Source organism: Bos grunniens, chromosome X (genome assembly GCF_055505025.1).
Source record: "Bos grunniens cultivar Pamir isolate PY7600 chromosome X, Bosgru_T2T1.0, whole genome shotgun sequence".
NCBI lineage: Eukaryota > Metazoa > Chordata > Mammalia > Artiodactyla > Bovidae > Bos > Bos grunniens.
In genome coordinates, this window is record NC_141194.1 from 82,019,617 (window position 1) to 82,039,428 (window position 19,812).

The window sequence follows — 19,812 nt, forward strand, 5'->3', positions numbered from 1 at the left end:
TGGGAAACACCTTGGTTGTTTCATTTTGGCTCACCCTCTCAGGTACACTGGGAGTGGCCGATGACTGCAAATGCAGTGAGAACTTAGCTTGGCCTTGCTGCCCTGTTGTTGTCACAAAAGAGTTGAATATATAGATTCAAATTGCATTTTTAAAGAGAGAACCACAGAAATCCTTTCCTCCCCTATCAAATATCCTCAGGGACAGTCTGTTTGTACAGGAGAAACAGGTTATTTTATTGATTGAAGATGATGTCAGACCCCTGGAAGTGGCATGATTAAAGCTGTGGCCAGATAAAAGTTTGCAGAGTTCACACTATTTTAGTTCTTGTGCATGAGACAAGACTTGCATTTTATTTTTCTCTAATAAAAAAATGGAGTAGTGTTTTCCTTCTTATGTGACTCTGAACATGTAGATGAACGTAAGTATTGTAGGAGAAAAAAATCGGTAAACTGGAAAGGAATCAGTAAAGCTTTTTTCTTAGACTGATTTCTTTTCCTCTTTTAAACAGAAACAAAAAGGCCAGGGGGCGGTGTCCTGGGAAGGGACAGTCAGTCTGGTTGACACAAAGTGATTTGGGTTTTGAAAAGGATATGGAGGAGAGGGGACAAAATTGAAGGAAGAGAGCAAGATGTTGGATAAGTTTTCTTGGTGAGGAACTGGGTATTAGGAGCAAGCCAGTCAAAATCAGCATGAAGAATCTAAGTAGTCCTGGAAAAGAGTCATGGTGGTTTCTCACCAGGGGCTCAAGTTTAAAACCCTGTTTTCTGTGTGTTTCATTTAAAAAAAAAAGACAACCATTTTGTTCAAAATTGGGCAATAGAAACACAGCAGTTATTTACCATAGCTCTGTTAGCAGCCCAGCTTTGATTCCAATTAGAAGTTGTTCCTCTGCTTTTGAAATTAGGGGAGACAGCCTAAAACAATTATCTTGCATACTGGAGATGATTTTGCTTTTTGATTGTCATTGTATATTGGACCGAGACAAGATGGAAAGACAAATATCCGTGTTTGTTCACTCTGTATCTGTTCACTTTATTTTTGGCAACATTGCAAGGAAATAATGTTAAATTAATCACCGTGCAGTTTTGTAGATTTTTTTTGTAACTTGGATGTTTTGGACAAGCTCCCAAAGCACGGGGACGCGGGTGTGCTTCCTTTGCATTGCTTTGCTCCTCAAATGGCGTCCCTGGTGCAGATTAAAGGCTTTCCTTTAAGTGATATGAGTGAGTCATGGCTAGTCCAGGGCAGAAAATAGGAATGTAGATCATGTGCCTCTCACCTCAACCCCTCAGTTTCATAACCATTTTGGTTGGAACTGCAGGGCTTTTTGCTGAGGGTCAAAGGAGTCATTCAAAGTGAGGACTATCTCAAATCCATATCTGGTGGGCATTTGCATCTAGTCTCTATAATGTGAGTCTAGTAGTTTCCTTGCGTGGAGATACTGGGGCAGTGGAAGCACTGAGAAAACAAGTGGAGCCATCTTCTCAGAGAAGAGTTGCTGCTGTGTGGAGAAGGGTCATCACTTTTGCTACTCTAGTAAGAATGGATGGACTGTTGATCAGATTGTAAGCTCTGTGAGGGCAGGAACTATATATTGTGTGTCATTTCTATCCCTCATTGTGTCTAGCGTGAGGCTGGCAAATATCTGGAATAGCCAGGATGCAATAAATACTTAATGGCTTGGTTGACAAGAAGTTGGGATTTTCTTCTGGCCCTCTGAGGCTGTAGCCGTTAATCAGGAGCTTCACCAAGCGTTCTTTTTTTTTTACTAAAATCTACCTTCTGATGACTGCTTTCCCTTCTGGGATGTGGGCCAGTGAGCCTCACTCACTTACCCTGCTATTGATAGCAGTTTAAAGGTCGCACTCTCAAGGTGATGGTAGTTACAGCTTTTGTCATCACCTACCATTCCAACTCTGTGGTAGCTCAGCTGGTAAAGAATCTGCCTGCAATACAGGAGACCTGGGTTGGGAAGATCCCCTGGAGAAGGAAATGGCAACCCACTCCAGTATTCTTGCCTGGAAAATCTTATGGATAGAGAAGCCTGATGGGCTACAGTCCATGGTGTCGCAAGAGTCAGACATGACTTAGTGATTAAACTACCATTCCAACTCAGAATGGGAGCAACAGCTCCTGAGGGCTGTGAGGCTATGACAGAGCCATCTTGCACATTTCTATCTCCAGGAGACTGGCTGGCCTCCTGAATACAGCCACCAGAGTGAGATTGCCTTTTGTCCTTGTGGAAACGGACTCTGCCATTCACATAAAAGGCAAAAAAAAAAAAAAAAAAACGGGAGGAGAAGTCATCCCCTTGGAAGAACTGGTTTGGTTAACTGTTGGCCATTGGTGGCAAAATAGAAACGACATTTTTGTTTCTCCCCCTCCCCCTCCTGACCATTTCAGAGTGACCAGTGGTTGGACTCTTGGCGACGCTTACCCTGAACCTGAGTGTTAGGGCAGAGGGAATCTACTGTTGCGGTTTCTGGAGCTGCTCATAAGCAAGAATTCCCTATCCTGAGCAAGGCTTTAAGCCTAAAAGAAAGCAGAAATAGGTATGGACCATCACTGTGCATGGGTGCCGGTGTGTGTGTGTGAACCTGTGTGTGTCCGGGGTCGGGTGGCTGTGGGGTGGGAGAGGGTGGTGTGCTCTTTAGAGTCTGGGGCAGCTCACTGTCTGGATCTCCCTGCCTTGCATTAGGGGTTTCTGAGTGGTGGTGTTTTAACCATACACACTCCCATTTCTATTTTTCTTTTGACAGAGGAGAAGTAATTTGGTAATCATCTTTCCAGTTTAAGGCACCAAGAGAGATTTGTTATACTTGTCAGCCTAATAGAAAATCTCAGTCTGACAGTTGAAATACAGGAATCCCTGAGGGTCATTGGCAGGGAGGGAAAGGGGACTTAAGGGCAGGTTTCTCAGCCCCTTGGTATATGCTTCCCCAAGAATCTGATGAATGGGATTTAAAGGGGGCCTCTGGAAGGTTAACTGTGGAGTCAAACTGCTCAATAGAACAATTAGAAACCAGGTAGCAGTAATCAGAAAAGTAGAAAAGGAAGGGTGACGACCTTTCTCCAGCTACCACACACATCTTCTGGGTCAGTCCCTGTAAGACTGAAGGCAAAGGGGATCATGTTTCCAGAGACACTGGAAACTATTTCATATCATAGAAATCAGGACCTGGAAGCCAGGAGTCCAAAGTTCTCCTCTAGGAACCTGAGGCTGATTGGGTTGACCTAACTGTGACTTGGTGTGACATCATGTCCATTCTCCAACACTACTTAAGATCCTTGAGGTGAAAATTTTCACTACTGAAGCTTAGTATCAAATTGCAGGACTTAACATGACAGACAGATTCTGTCCAAAGATTTAATGAGTTTCTAATGAATTTGTGGATACTATACTACTATCAGAGGCACACTTCAAATGAAAGAGGGCTTCCCCTTTAAACTCCTCGTACCCAACAACAACAACAAATGCTCAATGACTATTCCTGGATGGCTGAAAGAGAAACTTTGTCAATAACAGTTATCCCAAGCTCTTCTCTTATTAAGCCAAGGAGCATCCAAAATGGACAATACAAAAAGGATTAAAAAAAAAAAAAAGATATGTTTCAGAGTTTTATGAGGTCAGAGAAAAAGATTTGCATCAAGCAGAGATCATTTCTATCTGGTACAACCAAGCTCTCTCATCACTTTTTATTTATCTTAGTTATCATTTGACATTTTGTAGCTCTCCCCACATGCTGAACTGTTTTACAGATCCTGCCTATGGGGTAATTTCCTGCCCCCACTGCCACAACCTTAAGAGTTGAATTTTTCATTTTGATAGAATACAGAGAGATGAACTTGATAAGTGCCTAGGAAAATTGCACTCTCTGACAACCTCACTTGACTGCTTCAGGTTTCCCCAGTCCTTTTAGGAGTTAAGAGTGAATACTTAACCCAGGCTAAAAGTAAAAGAGAAAACGGAGGGCTAGTATGCCTCCAAGTTCCTCCTCATGTCAATGCTAGAGCCAGAAGTGGTCAACAATTAACTGATTAAGTCTAGATTCAGTTCTCTACTTGATCTCTGCAGAGAAATCCTCACCCCGCCCCCAATACTCATTTTCTCCCCCTTTAGAGGACTGATTTATCCATCAACTGGGTGTTAAGCTTCCTGTTTCCCCTTCCCAGGTCAAGGGCAGCCCAGGTGCCCAATTTCTCTCTCTCTTCACAAGGCACCACCAGCAATAGAGATGAGAAATTCTGATGAACAGCCAAGTGGAGGAACCACGGTGTTGCAGCGTCTGCTACAAGAGCAGCTTCGCTATGGCAATCCCAATGAGAATCGCAACCTGCTTGCCATACACCAGCAAGCCACAGGGAACGGCCCTCCTTTCCCCAGTGGCAGTGGGAACCCAGGCCCTCAGAATGATGTGTTGAGTCCTCAAGACCACCACCAACAGCTTGTGGCTCATGCTGCCCGACAGGAACCTCAGGGGCAGGAAATCCAGTCAGAAAACATCATCATGGAGAAACAGCTGTCTCCTCGGATGCAGAATAATGAAGAACTCCCGACCTATGAGGAAGCCAAGGTCCAGTCCCAGTATTTTCGGGGCCAACAGCATGCCAGTGTTGGAGCTGCCTTCTATGTCACTGGCGTGACCAACCAGAAGATGAGGACTGAGGGACGCCCATCAGTTCAACGGCTCAATCCTGGAAAGATGCACCAGGATGAAGGACTCAGAGATCTTAAGCAAGGACATGTTCGCTCCCTGAGTGAACGACTCATGCAGATGTCACTGGCTACCAGCGGAGTTAAGGCCCATCCACCTGTTACCAGCGCTCCTCTCTCCCCACCACAACCCAGTGACCTGTACAAGAATCCCACAAGTTCCAGTGATTTCTACAAGGCCCAAGGGCCACCTCCCAGCCAGCATAGCCTGAAGGGCATGGAACATCGAGGCCCCCCACCAGAGTATCCCTTCAAGGGCATGCCACCCCAATCCGTAGTGTGCAAGCCCCAAGAGCCAGGGCACTACTATAGTGAGCATCGTCTGAACCAGCCAGGGAGAACAGAGGGGCAACTGATGAGGTATCAGCATCCCCCTGAGTATGGAGCAGCCAGGTAAGACAGTTCCCTTTCTGTCATTCCCTGACCTCATCCCCAACCAGCTTCTGCTGTGTGTCGGGAACCTTAAGGGAAGTAATGGGCAGGCATTTGGTGTAACAAACTCTGCAATGCATGGCTGGCCCTCGGCTTAGTAAATGTCCTGCCAACCTGAACTTGTACCCTTCTTCAGACATCATTAGTCCTGTAATTAACATATCCTTGACTTTATAGGTTGAGCATGGCCTCAACTGCTTAGTGGCTGAACGGGAGCACAAGTCTTGATTTCAGTAGCATTTCACTGTCCAGTCTCCTGGGAGATTGAAGGAAGAGTCAGTGTTCCTTTTCTTGTGTGTTATTAAGCCTTCCTTTGAGGGCAAGTAAATTATCTTGCACTTGAGTCTGGAATATCCTATCACTTTCATTTATTCTCTTCCAAAAAATTCTTTTCACTAATTTCTGCAAACAAATCTTTCTGCAGAATTACCATGATTCGCTCAGACACTAAACAAACATCTGGATATTATTGTTGGGAGAACTCTATATGTGCAGGTTCAGCATGTGACTAGCCTTGTACTTGCTTGCAGTTCACGAAGTCTGGGCTGCTTAATCTTTCTTATGTAGTGAGTTTAGTAGTTGCCCGTGACGTTTTTAAACATCTAAGTTAAATTCACCTCATATTGTATAGAAGTTTTGGTCAAATGCTAAAATGCAGAAGAAAAAAATATTCCCATGGCTTCTGTACAACTTGCCATTAGTTTAGGAGGACTGTTTTGAATATTCATTAATCCCTAAATATAGTTCTGAATTATTCAGAGGCCTGTTGACTTATTGCTGTATCAACTAGACCTTATGATTCCTTGATTCTGTTCATTGTTCCTATTGGGGCTATGTCTCCAGTCAGGAGTATTTCAGCGTATGGGACAGAGGGAAGGTTTCAGGGTTGGACAAAAACGATGAAAGTTATATGTGGTATTCCTGCCTGATTACCATGGGTAATTATGGGTGGCTTTTTTCCATAGGCAGCCCCCAGACCAGGCCTATGATCTCTTTTTTTGTCTAACTTTTTGTCTCCTGTCCCCTCTTACTCATTTGGGAAAGAGTCTCTTGGCTTGAAGTATAGTGGGTGACTCAGGAGAGAAAGAAGGCAGTCAAGGGGTGGAGTAGGGTGAAGGTAGGAGAATGCACCTGGCATTTCCTGGTATTTTACTTTTTTCACCTTCAGGTCCTGTTTTTTAGCCAGAGGCAATTCACTTTGGGCTCCACTCCTAACTTTGCTAGTTTAGGATTTTTTTTCCTTAACTCAGGTTGATTTCCTAACCCTTTTCAACCTCTGCTGTGCAGCTTTCAAAGGGCAGGAGCCTAACTTCTGATAAGTGGCTTGGAACAGGAAATGGGGTAAGGGACAGGGCCCTTCCGGTTTAAATGAGCAAGAATCCGATTCCCATCTGCCCAGTAAAAGACCCGGGGAGGGGTTGGTCCATTGGACTGCTTAGCTTAGTGCAGACCCATGCAAGCCAGCAACATGTCAGTGAAGCTGGGGGGGTTTGTTTTTCTCTTCTCATCAGCATGGAAGAGTCTGGGGGGACTCCCTCCTGTATGTGGATGGGATGTGTGTGTATTGCCTTGTGGGAGGGGAATGTGTTGGCTGGGGTGTGGAGCAGAATCCAAGCCCCGCTTAGCACATGGCCCGCCTTCCCAGGAAAGCTATTTTCAGAACTCATTCAGGAGTATTGTTTGCGATCTGAAATGACTCCCACAGTGTTTGAAGCTAGATGGAAAAGCCCTTTGATCTGCCTAAATAAATACTAAGGAGCCCAAAGAGGTTTTTTGTTTTTTTTTCTTTCCATACTGATTAAACCACCAGAGAAACTTAGTTGCATATATTTAACCATAAGAGATTTGAATTTTCTCCTCCCTCCTATGTTATCTATGGGTCTCTTGCTCTGCTTCCCAAAGCAGTAGAGCCCACACTGATTATCGTCTCTTGAGCAGTATTTTAACACACAGGTTTGTGGAAATAGCTTTGTTTTTTTTCTCTATGGGAGAGAAATGATGTTTTTTTTTCCCCCCTCTATGGGAGAGAAATAGGGTGCTTGATATGCTCAATGAATGTGCCTGCATGCTCAGTTGTGTCGAGCTCTTTGCAGTCCCATGGACTGTAGCCCGCCAGGCTCCTCTGTCCATGGAATTCTCCAGCCAAGAATACTGGGGGGTTGTCATTTCCTTCTCCAGAGGATCTCCCTTACCCAGGAATCGAACCTGTACCTCCTGCATTGCAGGCAGATTCCTTACCACTGAGCTACCTGGAAAGCCCATGCTCAATGAAAAGCCAAGCCTAAAACAATCCTAATCAGAAGATGCTCTTTGTGAGTTTTGGGTCTGCAGCAGACAAACTGGCAATAAAATTTTTGCAGAGCCTGGGGTGAGGGTGTGGCACATGTTGATGAATGCCTGCCAAAGGGAGGACCTTGAATGGCTTTCCATAAGTGTACCATTTTAGGTGGAGGCACGTTTTTCCTCCTTTATTTCTTTTAAACCAACTAGCTAGACAGTTTGTGAGTACCTTTCCAAGTAACTGCTGCTAGTACCAAACAATTAGAAGACAAAATACTTAGTTCTTAATCCACAAATTACAGATCAAGATTCAGAGCAAGCTCTTTGAGCAAATTGTTGTCCAAAAAAACCTTTGTTGACCTTCAGAAGTGAAGTGAAGACGTTCAGTTGTGTCCGACTCTTTGTGACCCCATGGACTGTAGCCCACCAGGCTCCTCCATCCATGGGATTTTTCCAGGCAAGAGTACTGGAGTGGGGTGCCATTTTCTTCTTCAGAGGTGCTGTGAAATGCTAGAGATTTGCTGTTAAGATGAACACAGTGTTATAAACAGTCTTTTTTATTACTTTATTTTCCCTATCCCCTCCTCCCCACTTAAAAAATAAATATCCTGAATGCCCTGAACTCCAGATGGGAAACAAGGCCAAGCCATCTGAAGAATTAAAAGTTTGTTGAATCTTTGTCTAAGTGCTGAGCCTTTTCTGCAGCCGGGGTTTATGCATTTATCAACTGCTTTTAAAAATCAAATCCTTTCTGTTTGTAAAGCAGCCACCTCCTTTCAGTTGTTGATATCGTGCCCAGATCTGAGGTTTCTTGAAATCCTTGTTTAGTGGAATCTAAGGGTGACCTAACTCTGTAGCTCAGAGCAGAGTTGGTTGTGCAAGAGAAACAATCAGGAATTTGCAGCCCTCTCCAGGCTTCAGAGAGTGACCATCACAGAGCCTGAGAAAGGCAGTTTCTGTGGGGAGAATAAATTGGGTTCCAGGCTGTTGGCACCTGATCTGGTGAGAGGGTGTATGGGGGAGCTTGCGTACGTGTAGGCTAGGACTGTCTTGCGTGCATTGGGGGGCTGGGATGGGGGGTTGGGGTGACATGTGTCTGGGAAGAGTGGGGGCTCTGGTCAGCGAGGGGGCAGGGTATAAGTTGCAGTGTCAGCTTGATTGCTTTCCATTTGTGTCCTCACAAGCTGTCTCTGAGTGGGGATCTTCCCTGGCTTCAGGGAGATGCTGATTTTGGTCCCTGGCCTCTGTCCCATGTGTCTGTCAGGTCTCCTTTTCCAAGAGAACCGGAGGCCCAGGTTGTCTTAGGAAGGAGAAGGACAAAGGGAGGGAAGGGGCAGGGAGGCAGGTCAGGGCTTCCATGGGATCATGTGATTCTGTTGTTTGCATGCGCCTTGTTGTTCTGGTTAATATGTCAGTGGAAGGAGCTGGGGAGAGTGTCACTCATCCAGCTGACACCCTTATTACCATTATTACAGTTACTCTATCTTGAGTGTAGGTTTGCTTCCTCTGACATTCCCCCAGCTCTCTCCCACACCCGTCATTCCTCAGTCCCCTTCTCTCAGGGGGAAATTCACACAAGCATTAGTACTGTCCTGCTTTTTCATGGTGGGCGGATGCTGAGATCCAGATGGAGTTCGTTGGCTGGAGGGCTTTCTCTTCTTTTACAACTGCCCAAACCTTGCTTCGTGTTTGCAAACCTGCCAGGGTCGGACTGCCTCAGTTTTCCCAACAGCACGGTGCATAGAAATCTGCTTCCTTTTCCAGTCTGGGAAATGTGAAAGGCAGCTGCCTCTTCTCCATTTATCTCTGGCAGAACCCACAGTCGTGCCCATGGTCACTGCCATCCTGGGCTTATCCAACTCTGGAGCCTCCTTCCAGGCACCTTGTGGTCACCCCTTCCATGAGGCCCCTGGGAGGCCATGTTCTGTCCAGGGCATGGGGAGGCCTTTTGGTCTACAGGTGGGAGAGAGGTCAGTGGCTATTCTGTTTGAGAGAGAGGTCTAGGTTGCTGGTAGGACCCAGGGAGCTGAGGGGAGGAAGCCCACTTCACAGCTGGGCGTTCAGTCTTTAAAAGAGAACACCTACCAGGCCTTGGGTTTACACATCCTGGCAATGAGGATGAACGTTAGTATGGTCATTTTCTCCTTAAAATTTGAGGACTGGATTAGAGAACATGAAATTTCAACCCCTCTTTTCTGCCTGAGACATAAGCCCTAACAGACCCCAGGCTGCCATATTTTAACTTGGGTTGGCCAAAAAGTTCATTCAGGCTTTTCTGTAAGATGTTTTGAAAAACTCAAATGAACTTTTTGGTCAACCCAATTTATAATAGCTCTTACTCAAAGTGGAAGGAGAGTACATAGACCATTTAACCTTTGAGGAAACTAAAGATCCACAGTATGAAAAATGGAGACAGACTCCCCCCACATAAGTTTATAAACAGCTCCCATGCTTCTGATTGCATGAGTGCTTTGAACTCTCAGACATAAGGGTTATGTAGGGTAGCAACTTTCCAGTTGTCATCATGAAAACCATGTAAATTATTCTGTCCACAAGTAGTAGTTTGCCCACTTTAGTATTCAGTAATTATTTATACTGACAGATATGTGAAATTGGAAGAATGTGGGTATACCAGAAGCACTGATGGGGCTGAGCAACAACCTTCAACTTGAATAGGTTTGAGGGCTCTGGTGAACATCTGGGTTATTGGGTATGTGTGAGCAAGTGTTTGGAATGGTTTTGTAGCGGTAAAAATCCGTCATAGTAAGGATCTCTTATAGCGACAGATAAATTAACAGTAATGATAATTGGAGTATGTGTGGGAGGGAATGTGCTTTAGCATCAGGAATGCCAGTTAAAAGTTAATTGCTCCTGGTGATTTGTCCCAGTTTCACCACAAATTTTATGCAATTTAGTGCAAAGATTAAGTGGATATCCCATAAGTAAAATCACTAACAGGGTCAACCATTCTCATTGGGAGGTAGATATGAGACTGTTTGTAATTCAACACTGAGAAGAGCCCAGTATTTTAGTAATTCATTTGTGACCTCGGAAACAAAATAGGCTCATGCAGATGAAGTAACTTGAGCAAGGTTACACAGCTAGTAAGCAGTAGGAAAGGTCTCCAAACTCTGTTGGGATCCAAATCCTGTGCTCTTAGCCATCTGTCTTCCCTGGATTGAGAAATACCAACTGTAGGACAGGCATCCAGTGGATGTGGGAGTATATTAGGTTAACTGGGTAGGGGCAGGGAGGTGAACATTATTTGTGTGTGTTTGGTGTATACTGACGGATATTCTTCCTGGTTGTGGCAATGGTGGAAATGATCCATTTGCATACACTGTTTCCATTAATGGCTCATAGTCCAGTATTAGGTACCAAAATGGAAAAGTCACATTAAACCATGTGCCAAAGTTCTCTATCTGGAACTTTCTGTAAGTAATAGGTTGGGAATCTGAACATCACTACAAATCAGTGCATTTTATTTAATAGTAGTAGAAAGAACCTGAAAATGGCTCTTAGGTTCTACCCTGGCACTGCTTCTAACTCACTCTGTAATATTTGGCAGAATACTTCCCCTCTCTGGACCTCAGTTTCCCCCTCTGTCCACTGACAGAGTTGGACTAAATGATTTATTTAAGGCCTTTCCAGTCCTTACATTTTGTGATTCAGTACATCACAAATTGTATGATAGTGTTACTTGTAATCCCTTCCAACTCTTGGAATTATTGCTGCTAAAAAGCATCATTCAGTTATTAACAACTGTCATCAACAATAATTATTTGGTGTCTCTAATGTAGTAAGTACCTGTATATCCTCAGGTAGTTTTTTCTGACTATATGAATTATCCAAGAGAGTTGCAGATAACAAGATGAGGGGCAGATTTGATGATGGTTTGCTCTTTCCTTCTGGGCAAGTGGAACAAACTTTCTGTGACCCTTTCTGTGTGCAGGGCCACATACAGTATGCCAGAAAAAGCTTAGTTTAAAATCATGAGGTGACAATTACGTTGTCAAAGACGCATTTGAAATGCTTAGACTTGAGAAACAAGTGTATAAGGATGCATTACTTTGATTTTCACAAAGCAACCTTTGAGATCATCTGATCTGTCCTCCATAGGATCACACCTCTGTGGGTCAGGTATTGAGAGGAGGCCAGGCGTGGAAGGGACTGGAGAGGTCTCAGCAGAGACCTTGTAGTCCAACCCTGCCTGCTCCTCATTTTGCACCTGTGTGGGGGAGCCTGGGAGACTCCACATCTCCCTTTCTTGTGCCTTCAAGTGGGAGCTTAACCTGAGTACACCCTCCATGTTTTCCAGGCCAACACAGGACATCTCATTGCCTTTGTCAGCCCGGAACTCTCAGCCTCACAGCCCTACTTCTTCCCTCACATCTGGGGGTTCCTTGCCCTTGCTGCAGTCTCCACCATCTACTAGATTGTCTCCTGCCCAACACCCCTTGGTCCCCAACCAAGGAGACCACTCGGCTCACCTGCCTAGGCCACAGCAGCATTTCCTTCCTAACCAGGCTCACCAGGGGGATCATTACCGTCTCCCCCAGCCTGGCCTGAGTCAACAGCAGCCACAGCAGCCACAGCCACACCATCACCACCATCACCAGCAGCAGCAGCAGCCAGGAGAAGGCTATTCCGCTATGCCACGAGCTCAGCAGTCGTCTGCTTCATATCAGCCAATGCCAGCCGACCCTTTTGCCATTGTTTCCAGAGCCCAGCAGATGGTTGAGATTCTCTCAGATGAGAACCGGAACTTGCGGCAGGAGTTGGAAGGATGCTATGAGAAGGTGGCGAGACTGCAGAAGGTGAGATCTCCGTATGGGGCTATTTGAGTCTTTTTGAAATCTTATTTGTTTAATATTGATATAAAAGTGTCCACTTGTGCGTCCCTGTATGACTTATGGGCGAGTCTTCAGGATTCTTATATCTGAAGGTTAGATGGAGCAAACTTTAAAAAAACCTTCTGCCTCTCTATCTAGAAGTAACATTTCACAGAAACCGTAGCCCCCAAGAAAGCTTAACTGAGTGTTTGAGAATTACGAAAGGCAGGGAAACTGCTTCAGAAGGTCAAGAACACTGGAGAGGGCTGTGTAGGAGAAGTACCTGCCAGCATAAAGACTTTTCCTTTTGATTATATTTTACCAAATACAAAATACTGAATTTGAATCTTAACTATAAATCCATAGTTCCCAGAAAAATCTCATCATTGAAGTTAGATCCTGACCTGCCTTGTTCTGGAAAGGGCCTAGAGTTTTCCAAGTGGTAGTTTTCATTGTAACTCTTTTTCAATCCCCTTTCCTTTCCCCCCTTCTTGCGTTGGTCCTTCCTTGCAGCTCAAATGAAACATCTGCTCTCCTCTGGTGTGTGTGGGGGGCAGGAGGGGTTTAGCACACCACAGATGGGTGACAGGTGACAGCCCGAGGCTAAGGAAGTAGCAAAAGGAGTGTATGTCCCAAGTTCACATTCTTCCCTGGGCCCCTCCTGAGTCTTTTGCAGCTGGGACTTTAGGTCTTGAATGCCCTAAGCTAGGAACCTTAGCTCTTGGCTTCCTGTGGCTGGTGGTGAATAGGGTTCTGCCTTTGACAGCCTCTTTGCAACTTCTGTTATTGTGGAGCTCCTTTGGTTTGATCTCCCAGACAATGCAGACTGCTCAGGGATGTGAGGATGAAGGTGGAGGAGGGAAGGGAGGTTGCCTGATATTGTTCAGTAACTCTATCCTCAGGAGACACCCAACAGTGGAAATTTCAGGGGCCTGAATTAAGCTGCTGCTGCTGCTAAGTCGCTTCAGTCGTGTCCGACTCTGTACGACCCCATAGACGGCAGCCCACCAGGCTCTCCCATCTGGGATTCTCCAGGCAAGAACACTGGAGTGGGTTGCCATTTCCTTCTCCAATGCATGAAAGTGAAAAGTAAAAGTGAAGTCGCTCAGTCATGTCCGACTCTTAGCGACACCGTGGACTGCAACCTAACAGGCTCCTCCGTCCATGGGATTTTCCAGGCAAGAGTACTGGAGGGGTGCCATTGCCTATGTAAACACCAGATCTGAGTCCTAAAGGAGAGGAGGGCTTATTATCAGCTAAGTATTTTTACGGAACAAAAAAATGCCTTTACTGCACCTAATGTTTCCAAGTCTGGATGGATGGGGGTTGTTGAGTGAGAAATGTTTCTTCCTGGCTTTGCCCCCAATTTAAAATTTTCCCTCTTCTCTCATACCTGCCCCTGTTCCATCCCATTGGTACTCACACACTATAAGCAGATGGGTCCAGTTTGGCTGATTAGGTTTAACAGTAGATACTGCTCCCTAAACTCTTATTTGTGGTGGCCCTGGCCCCATCTTTGATGTAGTAAATGAAGGGTGAACCCAGATCTTCTACAGACTCTCTTTTCTAGAGGATAGTGAATTTTTTTTTTTTTTGAGGGGGAAGATGGGTGGCAGGGAAGTGCAGCAGAACAGAGTCTGGGTTGTTGTTTTGTTCTCCATTATGGGGAAAGATGCCTCAACCAAGTGCAATTGGGACAGCTTGAGTGCTGGGAGAAGTGAAACCTGACCCGATGCTGCAGTGGGTTAGAGGCACAGGTGGGTTAGAAGAGGACAAATGAGGGGAATAAGGTAGATGTCAGCTTGTGCTGGAAAAAATAAGAAGGCCTGAGGCTCATGAGGGGAATAAGTAGATAGAATCAACCTGGAAACCCACTACCATCCTCTCTCTCCCCTCACCTCCCACCACAGACCAAACGGATGGATATGCCCTTCTGACTCCTTTTCCTGTTGACAGATGTACAACTTGCCCTTTTATTAGGGGCAGTATCTACAAACGGTATAGGGAAAGGATTGGTACAATGTCTTGAAATAGTACTCTGAACAACTTGAGTAAAGGGACTGCCTTCCATGAGGATGCGGAATAAAAGGAACCCTTATACACTGCCAGTAGGAAGGTAAATTGATGTAGCCACTATGGAAAAGAGTATGGAGGTTTCCCAAAAAACTAAAAATAGAACTATCATATGACTCAGCAGTTCCACTGCTGGATGTACATCTGAAAAAAACAAACAAACAAACAAACAAACACTAATTCAAGAAGATGCATGCACCCCAGTGTTCATAGCAGCATTGTGTACGATAGCCAAGATATGGAAGCAACCTAAGTGTCCATCAACAGATGAATGAATAAAGAATAATGAATAATGAATATACACACACACACACACAATGGAATACTGCTCAGGCATAAAGAGAATGAAATTCTGCCATTTGCAACAACATGGATGGACCTGGAGGGTATTATGATAAGTGAAATAAGTCAGAAAAAAAATACTGTATGATATCACTTATATGAAGAGTCTAAAAAATACATCAAACTAGTGAATATAACAAAAAAGAAGCAGACTCAGAGATACAGAGAACAAACTAGTGATACCCAGTGGGGAGAGGGAAGGAGGGAGGAGCAACATAAGGGGAGGGGAATAAGAGGCACAAACTATTAGGTATAAAATAGGCTACAAGAATATATTACACAACGCCAGCTTCCCTGGTAGCTCACCTGGTAAATAATCCACCTGCAATGCAGGAGACCCTTGGGTTCAATTCCTGGGTTGGGAAGATCCACTGGAGAAGGGTTAGGCTACCCACTCTAGTATTCTTGGGCTTCCCTGATGGCTCAGATGGTTAATAATCCACCTTCAATGTGGGAGATCTGGGTTCGATCCCTGGGTTGGGAAGATTCCCTGGAGGAGGGAATGTCTACCCACTCCGGTATTCTGGCCTGGAGAATTCCATGGACTGTATAGTCCAGGGGGTCGCAAAGAATCAGACACGACTGAGCAACTTTCACTGCATGAGTAATATAGCCCAAATTTTATATAACTATAAATAGAGTACAACCTTTAAAAATAGGGACTCACTATATTGTACACCTATAACTTCTACAATATTGTACGTCAAATATACTTCCATAAAAACATAAACAAAGGGGACTGCCTTCCAGGTGTGGCATTCTATGGGGCACTAGAAAACCTTGTACTCTGAAGACAGCCCAGAACAGACCAGCACCAAGCCTGCTCTTTCAAATAGAAATGTTTATTTTCTCTACCAAGCACTTGAATTTCATGCAAAAGCTTTATTGGGCTCAGGCCTTGCAGATCTTGTCTCTAAATGCCATTCACCAGTTTTCACCTTCTGTGCTGCTATCTTGGTACCATCTGCAAGGAAAAAAACACTCTCAAGTCTGCTCTTTTCTGTGGTGTAAGCTTCATTTGTTTGCAGGCAGTCCCGCCTCAGGCATCATGCTGGAGCTGGGGCAGGTGCAGTCAGAGTTGTTTGGTAACCCCACCTTTCCCTGAGTCTCCCATGGGGTGGGGGTGGTGCTAATATTTCTCCCCCTAAAGTAGCCTGAGCTTTGTTAAGGAGGATAGTGAAAAGCTGAGAAGGAATGCAGAATGGTTGCAGGAGTCAGATTTAACTTGAAAATTACTTAATAGGCAATGGGGTTTACTTGTCTTATACAAATCATATGCAAATATCTCTGTGGTTGTGATATGTACAGTGAAGCTCTACTGGTTCCAGAGAGACTCTGGAGTCAGATTTCTTATTTTCTTCCCAATTCGGGCTGATTCAGGGCGGGATCCTTTCTCTTTGAGGTTGTGTGTGTGTTTACCTTTTACAAGATTTGCTGGAGTGTCATAAAACACAATTCTAATCATGAATTTCTGTTAAAAAATCTGTTACGGTGTCCCACTAACTATGGGATAAAGTCCAAATGCCTGGCATTAAAGCCCTTTTATGATCTGACTCCAATCTATCTTTGCAGCCAGATCTTACCAGCTTCTCCATGTGTACCCCACAGTGTCCAGCCAAATGAGACTACTGGTCATTCTGGGAATGCATTCGCTCACTTAGAATAGAATACCCTTCCCCTCACCTCTGATCGTTGAAATTTAACCCAGCTTTCAGGATCTGACTGTAAATGCCACCTCCTCCCTGAAATTCTCCTCTCCCTTCACCCCCAAACAGGAACAACCTCTTTCTCCCCTACAATTTATAACACTACTCCAGCCTTTCTTAATAACATATCTTTCCCGGTATTCTTTTACTTGATTAGATTGAAAGCTTCTTGAGGGCAGTTGTAATGTCCTTATTCATATTTACACACCCCACAGTGCTTTAAAGAGTTCCTCTAATATTTGGCCCCTGGTAAATGTTTGTTAAATTGAACTGAACTAACTAATGAGGCTGAGTCTTAGGGTTTTTAGTTTTGATCTCTGCCTCTGCCTTCTAGTAAAAGGCCATCTCAGTCTTCTCTTTCCTAAAATGGGGGAGAGGTACTCTTGTGTAGGCCAATATCAGCCCAGATCAAAATAAACATATAAAAACCCTTTAAATGCTTTGCAGTAACTATATACATTATTATTATTTTCTAAATTAAGAAAGGAAAGGAAAATCATTTGTAACTATACTTATGAAATTTATCCTCTCCTACAACCTTCTCTGAAGACAGATAAACATATTTGTTTTTAACCTAAGGAAATCTTGGGGACTGGTAAGTTAATTACTGAGCTTGAGGTTGAACTTAGAAATTTATCCTGAAAACTTTTCTTTTTTTTTTTTTATTTTATTTTTAAACTTTACAATATTTTATTAGTTTTGCCAAATATCGAAATGAATCCGCCACAGGTATACCTGTGTTCCCCATCCTGAACCCTCCTCCCTGCTCCCTCTGACTGTGTTATGATTGCCTCCTGGCTATCCATGAATCCCTGGGAGAAGTTATCATTAAGGATTTGCATATATGTTTTCAGATCTTCTTCCCCCATCCACTTCCTACCATCATCACTGTCTTTCATTTTTGTTGTTGTTCAGGTGGAGACAGAAATCCAGCGAGTCTCAGAGGCATATGAGAACCTTGTCAAGTCATCCTCCAAAAGAGAGGCCCTGGAGAAAGCAATGAGAAACAAGCTTGAGGGCGAGATTCGGAGAATGCATGACTTCAACAGGGATCTGAGAGGTGAGAGAATCACTGAAAGGCATCAGTCAAGACATTAAAGGGAACGAGGTCCTACTGTAAACAACAAGGTCCTACTGTAAACAACAAGGTCCTACTGTATAGCACAGAGAACTATATTCAATATTCTATGATAGAAAGGGAGGTCAGAGCCTACCAGTACCTCTAGCAGTCAATAAAAAAAAAAAATCCCTTTGATAAACTTCAGTGAAAAGAATATAAAAAAGAATGTGTATATAGATATATCTCAGAATCACTTTGCTGTATAGCAGAAATTAACACAATTAAATCAACTATACTTCAATTTTAAAAAAGGGTGGTAAAGGGAAGGGCTAAGCTAAGGAACACATGGTAAGGCTTCTAGGTCTTGTCCAGCGCACTGGGATAGTCAGCAAATTGCAGAGCATAGACGGGCTAGGTTTTTGTGACTATAGTCATGTCTATTCCTAAGCTTTCTTAATCAAAGGGGGATGAACTGATGTGTAAATCAGACGGTATTCCTCTCAGGTCTCTTGGACTCAGTTGGCCTGCCCCCATAGTCTATGCTACTTGTCTTCCTTTCCAGCTTTAAAGATTTTATAAACATTTAAATTTAAACATTTTATAGTAACTCTGGTGCTCTTTTTTCCCAGTGAATGAAAAATATCATATATTCAGGGACAGATTTCTTGGATGGAATCTAGGAATTTGGACTTAGGTTTTGTCAGTGAGGAGTGAAAGTGTTAAAGTACTTGCCTCCTACTTTCCCTTCATGGTCTAGTGTTGTTTTGGGATCCACGTTTGCAAACCTTTGTCTGTGTCACCCCTTCTTGTGTAATAAGAAGAGACAGGCTTGTTTTGCTCAAGATCAGTATTTAGAGGGCAAATAGCTTGTGCTTGGAAGTTTGTCCTCAGGGCCCTGTTGATTGTCTCCAAATTCCACAGAGCGTCTGGAGACGGCCAACAAGCAGCTTGCAGAGAAGGAATATGAGGGGTCAGAAGATACCAGAAAAACCATCTCTCAGCTCTTTGCAAAAAGTAAGTCTGAAAGCTTCAGCAGCAGGTATTCATGTACGAGTGGGAGTGAGGTGTATGAAAAGGTTATGCAGTTCTATATAGCCCCCTAAAACAGCCAGGGAAGAGTGAATGTCATTTAAGGATTCTTTTTCCTGTTCAGGCATCAAGTTGGGAGATTGTGTTTTTTTCCTTCTGGCCACGAAGGCTGCTTGCCACAACATCAAGTCACATCAACATAACTCCTTCTGTATTAAAACAGAGAAGCCCCTTGGAATTCTGGCTTTTTGTCATAGCTAGCTGAAAAGGACTTCGGTAAACTTGGGATCCCTTCATATTGAAGGCACTTATCATTGAAGGCTGCATCTGCTGGTTCTGGAAGACATGAGATTACCACGTAGGACTGAGACTAGTGCTTAGAATACCTAACCTGTACCTGGGGCTCCAGTCAACACCCTTTTTATATCATATGATTCCATATTGGAGGATTGCAAGGGGAACTAGAGGGAGACCACGGCTAAGGCCTCAACTAGTGACTCTAGTGTGGAGTTGGAGGTTGTGCGGGAGGGCAGAGCTATGTCTTCCTCCTAATAGTGTTTCCTTTGTCTGGAAATACTCCTAGGACCAGGACAATGAATTAATCTTTTTCTTTATCGGGTCCCTAATGGACTCCACCCAGCTAGACAATGCTTCATTCTTTCCAACTGCCGCAGTAAAAGCAGCAGTAAAAAACTACACAGTGGATTGAGTCCATAGGGAGAGACAAGTCCGGAGGAAATAGATTATCTCCTCTGACTTCTGCAGATGCCCAAGGCCTGGTGGCTGCTACCCTCGGCCTCCACCAGTGTGGTTCTCAGCTGGAGAAGTACTTCGTGGGGATCCATCAGGCCGCATCTTTGTTGGGCCTCCACGTGACCCTTTCAAGTCATTCCATGCAGCTTCCAGTCAGCTTTTACAAGTTTGTTTGATCTTCACTTACAATATCCCCCTCCCTTCCTGGGTTGCTCTCTTGTGCTTTGGCTTCAGAACTGGGGCTTTTTTTTTTTTTCCTTCCTCATTTCCCTGAGCTTCCTGTTCTTTTGTCAGTTTGCCTTAGAGGAAGGAATGTTGCTTTTCTGGTGTCATCAGTGCTTAGTGTAAGTTGTTGTGAAGTTGCTTTTGTGGTGTCCTTTGGAAGCTACTTTGCTGGTGGAGATGGTGGTGGCTTCCCAGTTTAAAACACAGAGAATGTATGGGTTCTTGGCCCTGGATCTCTGACTTCACACTTCTCCCTGTGTGGAGATGGTATTTCAGGTGTCCTGAGAGTTCTGCTGCTGGTTTCTCATGTGGTCATTTAGTAGATCAAACTGTATTAGCAGCAGGGTCCAAGACTGTCAAATGGT

The 19,812-nt window shown here is 44.3% G+C and overlaps 1 protein-coding gene across 14 annotated transcripts in view; it reads left to right on the forward strand.

Annotated features, from left to right (window-relative positions):
* AMOT (angiomotin) overlaps positions 1-19,812 on the forward strand; it is a 68,512-nt gene that overhangs the window by 13,514 nt on the left and 35,186 nt on the right. For 7 of the 14 annotated variants that reach the window (XM_086388000.1, XM_086388001.1, XM_086388004.1 and 4 more), the window contains 5 exons: positions 2,405-2,553; positions 4,175-5,108; positions 11,746-12,244; positions 17,296-17,440; positions 18,362-18,454. In XM_086388000.1, the coding sequence (XP_086244126.1) occupies positions 4,237-5,108; positions 11,746-12,244; positions 17,296-17,440; positions 18,362-18,454 (1,609 nt within the window). In that variant the 5' untranslated portion in view covers positions 2,405-2,553; positions 4,175-4,236. Of the gene's footprint in view, positions 1-2,404; positions 2,554-4,174; positions 5,109-11,745; positions 12,245-15,576; positions 15,760-17,295; positions 17,441-18,361; positions 18,455-19,812 lie in introns of those variants that run through there. The other 7 variants (XM_086388011.1, XM_086388009.1, XM_086388012.1 and 4 more) reach the window with 5 other exon arrangements.